A 4,685-nucleotide genomic window follows, 5' to 3' on the forward strand; every position below is an offset into this window, starting at 1 on the left:
TGTAGGTGAGGTTCTCGTGTGTGTTGTGGTCGAAGAAGCCCTTGGTGTCGTCGCTGGGGTCCGAGAGGATCTGGTTCATCTCCTGGTCGAAGTAGCCGCGCCGGTAGGCCACCTCCACGGGCAGGCGGTGGCTGTGCACGGGGTCGACGATGCCGCCGGTGGCGATCTGGGCCTCGAGCAGGCGGATGCCGTGCTCCTTGACGATGAGCTCCTTCTGCATGGCCTGGAAGAGGGAGATCTTTTGTCCTGTGCAGGGGTCGGTGTAGCCTATTACAGCTCTCTCTGCAGAGAGAAGTTTCTTCTGGAGCTCACTTCCTACCAGCCCCGAGGAGACAGCTTCATCCACAGAGAGCTTCTTTTTAGTGCCTGGGTCAATGATGAAGCCAGTAGCAGCCTGTGCCTCCAGCAGCACCAGGGCTGTGCCCTGCCTCAGGATGCCCTTCCACATGGCCTGGTAGATGCTCATCTTCTCCAGCTTGCCGGGCTCGGCCTTGCAGGGCACCAGCACACCAGCGATGCTGCCAGTTCCTTCGAGGTATTTTCTCACACTGTCCATCTGAGCTATTTCTTCTGCCGCCTCTCTTCCTTTCTGGAGGTTTTCCATTGTTTCTTCCGTAATTATCTTTGCACTGAGAAGTTCTGATGCTGTGATTTGTTGTCTGATTCCTTGGAACCAGACATCACTTCTGTCCTCTTCTTTTTCTTTAATGATGTTTAGGATTTTTTCAATGATTACTTGGATAATATGATGGGATTCCTCTTTATATTTTTTCACCAGGTCTTTTCTCTTCTCCTCTGTGATGTAGTCAGAGCAGAGAAGTTCCCACAGTGATAATACTTGTCCTTTGTATTTTCCAACAGGCACTTGCACCTTTGTAGACATTAGGGCAGTTTTTGTTTGCTCATCAATGTAGAAATAGTCATCATCCTTCTCCATGACCTGCAGCAGATATAAGCCAGTCTCTCTGTCTTTGGAACACCTCTGCAGGAGCTGACTGTAACTGATCTTCTCACGAGTGTTTGGATCCATAAAACCTTTGATGCCATGGTCTGGATCAGAGAGCGCGAGGAACATGTCATCGTCTAAGTGTCCACGCTGGTAAGCCACCTCCAGAGGCAGGTGGTGGCTGTGCACGGGGTCGATGATGCCGCCGGTGGCTATCTGGGCCTCAAGCAGGTGGATGCTGTGCTCCTTGACTGTCATATTCTGCTTTATGGCCTGGAAAAGGGACATCTTCTTTCCTGTTTGGGGAACTGTGTATCCCGTCACGGCTTTCTCTGCTGACAGGAGCTGGCTCTGGAAGTTGCTCCCCACCAGCCCAGATGAGATGGCCTCGTCCACGGAGAGCATCTTATTTTTCAGTGGGTCAATGAGGAAACCAGTGGCAGCTTGTGCTTCCAGCAGCCCCAGAGCACACTGCTCTGTGAGAAGGCCCTTCTTCAGGGCCTGGTAGATGCTCATCTTCTCTTTCCTTGATGGGAGTAGAACCCCAGCAATGCATCCAGTGCCCTCTAAGTACCTCTTGATGGTGTCCCTCTTGGTGAGGCTGGCAAGTGTGAGACTTCCATCCTGCAGCTGCTCTAGAGTTTTCTTGTCAATGATCTCAGAGTTAAACAATTCTGATATTGACACGTCCCTCCGGAGTCCTTTCACCTTGAGGGCTTCTGCTCTTTGTTCTGTGTCCTCAATGATTCTGAAGAGGAGGACTGTAAGGTCTTCCAGTGTTAGGGTTTTGCACTTGTACTGCATCACCAGTTCTTTCCTTTTCTGCTCGGAGATGTAATGGGAGCAGAGAATTTCCCAGATGGAAACTGTCTGGTCCTTAAACTTTCCAACATTGATGTTAAGGGGTTTTAAGCGCAAATCCTGCTTCGTAAACTCATCAATGTAGAAGTACCTTCCTCCCTCCTGTACAACCTGTAGCATGTACAGCCCAGTCTCTGAATCTTGGACACATCTCTCCAGGAGCTGCATGTAGGTGAGGTTCTCGTGGGTGTTGGGGTCGAAGAAGCCCTTGGTGTCATCACTCGGGTCTGAGAGGATCTGGTTCATCTCCTGGTTGAAGTACCCACGCTGGTAGGCCACCTCAACCGGGATGCGGTGGCTGTGCACAGGGTCGATGATGCCACCAGTGGCGATCTGGGCCTCGAGCAGGCGGATGCCATGGCTCTTCACAATCAGTCCTTGGTTCATGGCTTCAAAAAGGGACATTGGGGCTTTTGTGTAGGGGTCAGTGTAGCCTGTCACAGCCCGCTCTGCACAGAGCAGCTTTTCAAAAACCTCCCCTCCAATTAGACCTGCAGCTAATGCTTCCTGCACTGAGAACTTCTGGTTCTTCTCTGGGTCAATGATGTAGCCAGTGGCAGGCAGCCTGTGCCTCCAGCAGCACCAGTGCTGTCCCTGGCCTCAGGATGCCCTTCCTCATGGCCTGGTAAATGCTCATCTTCACATTGCTTGGCTGTATGAGGACCCCTGCTATGAAATTGCTGCCCTCCAGGTACCTGCGGACACAGTCCATTTCAGTGACTTCTTCAACTGTTTTCTTCCCCTGGTTGAGCTCATCGAGGGTTTTCTTGTCTATTAGTTGGGACTGGAAGAGGTCACTGGCAGAAACTCTTTTCCTCAGGCCCTTGAATGCAAACTTCTTGCCTTGTGTCTCCGTCTCTTTGATGAGTGTGGTGACAATTGCTATGATGTCATGCAGCACTTCAGTGTTCTCATCTTTGTACCTTTGCACCAGCTCTCTTCTCTTGCTGTCTGAGAGGTATTCGGAGTTGAGAAGGTCCCATACTGACACTGTCTGTCCTTTGAAGCGCCCTATGTTGACACAGACAGTCACCGATTTCAGCACCTCCATGGTCTGTTCATCCACACAGAACATCGCATTTTTGGACAGGGGAAGGAGCCAGAGACCTGACTCAGGCTCCTGAAAGCATCTGTCCTTCAGCTGCTGGTAGGTCACGTTCTCTTTTGTGTTTGGATCAAAGAAGATTTTGGTGCTGTCATCCAGCTGGGACAGGGTTTGGTTGAGGTCCTCGTCGTAGAAGCCATACCTGTACGCGGCCTGGAGCGGAAGGTGAAGGTGGTGAATGGGATCAATGACCCCTCCAGTGGCCAGCTGGGCCTCCAGCAAGGGAATAGCCTCTCCCAGGGGAATCAGCTCCTTCCTGAGCGCTTGGCACAGGGAGATGCAGCTCCCAGTGTAGGGGTCTGTGTAGCCGGTCACCGCCCGCTCAGCCAGGAGGAGCTTCTCAGTGAGCTCTTCACCCACGACAGCAGCTCTCACTGCATTCCTCACGCTGAGTCTCTGGTTTGTTGCTGGGTCACTCAGGTACCCTGTGGCCGCCTGAGCTTCAAGCAGCCTCAGAGCAGCCCCAGGGAGGAGGAGATGGCTCTTCATGGCATCATAAAAGCTCATCTTCTTTTTAGATGCCTCTACAAATACCCCAGCAATGCTGCCCGTGCCCTGCAAGTACTTCTTCACGCTCTCCTTTGCAGCCACCTCCTTAGGAGTTTGTATGCCCTGGGCCAGTTCTTTAAATGTCTTCTCTGTAATGATGCCAGCATCCAGCAGCCACACTGCAGGGACGCTGCCCTGCAGGCCCTCCAAGGTGATCTGAGTGCAGGCTTTCATCTCCATCTCCCCAACCAACCTGAGCACAAGAACAACCAGCTCCTGCAGCGACATTTCCTCAGACCGGAACCTCTCCACAAAGTCCCTCCTCTGCTCCTCGGTGAAATACCCAGAGTGGATTAGCTCCCACAGGGAGACCCCTCTCTCCTTCACCACGGTTTCCCTGAAGATCCGCTGGATTTCTTCATCGCTGTGGGCAGGAGCAGCTGCCTGTGATAGAGGAAGCAAGTGGAAGCCGGAGACCTCATCCTTCTGGCAGCGCTTGATCAGCTCAGCGTAGCTCACAGTCTCCTTGCTGTCTGGGACACAGAAGGCTCTGTTGTCATCACTGGGCTTAGAAAGGGCCTTGCTCGTGTCCTCATCCAGGCAGCCTCGCTTCTGGGCGGATTCTATGGGGATATAGTGGCCACACATTGGGTCAATGATGCCTCCTGTAGCCATCTGCACCTCCATTAACTGCATGGCCTGTTTGTCCATGATCAGGCCCTTCTTCATCGCCTGGAAGAGAGGTATCTTCTTGCCTGTGAAAGGATCTTTGTAGCCTGTGACAGCCCCTTCTGCATGCTGCAACTTCTCATGGACTTCTGGTCCAATGACTCCTTCCTTGATGGCATCGTCCACACAGAGCTTCTGGTTTTTGACTGGGTCGATGATGAAGCCTGTGGCAGCCTGGGCTTCTAGCAGTGGCAGGGCCACTCCTGGTAGCATGATGTTTTGCTTCATGGCCTCATAAATGCTTATTCTCTGGTTTGATGGCTGGAGAATGATCCCCCCAATGCTGCCAGAGCCATAGAGGTACTTTCTGACAGAGTCCATGCGCAGGACTTCCTCTGGCATGACGGCTCCTTCCAGCACCCTCTCAAACAAGGCCCTGTCAATGACACCAGTCTCCATCAGGTGGTAGGCACTGACACTGCCCCTCATGGCTGGGAACTTGATGGGTGCCCATCTTTTCATTTCCTCCTCCAGCATGGCTCGGATTTGCTCCAGGGTGAGCTTCCGCAGCTGGTAGTGGTTGAATATCTCCCGGCGCTTCCCCTCGCTGAAGTA

The 4,685-nt window shown here is 52.6% G+C and overlaps 1 protein-coding gene across 1 annotated transcript in view; it reads right to left on the bottom strand.

The window, feature by feature from the left end:
* The window catches only part of EPPK1 (epiplakin 1), a gene marked incomplete at its 3' end in the record, with an annotated part of 7,994 nt that overhangs the window by 950 nt on the left and 2,359 nt on the right, over positions 1-4,685 (bottom strand). The window contains 2 exon segments of the mRNA XM_010014428.1: positions 2-2,365; positions 2,367-4,685. The exon segment at positions 2,367-4,685 is cut by the window's right edge and continues 11 nt beyond it. Of these exon segments, the coding sequence (XP_010012730.1) occupies positions 2-2,365; positions 2,367-4,685 (4,683 nt within the window).

The sequence above is a fragment of the Nestor notabilis genome, unplaced genomic scaffold (genome assembly GCF_000696875.1).
Source record: "Nestor notabilis isolate BGI_N333 unplaced genomic scaffold, ASM69687v1 scaffold21785, whole genome shotgun sequence".
NCBI classification, from domain to species: domain Eukaryota; kingdom Metazoa; phylum Chordata; class Aves; order Psittaciformes; family Psittacidae; genus Nestor; species Nestor notabilis.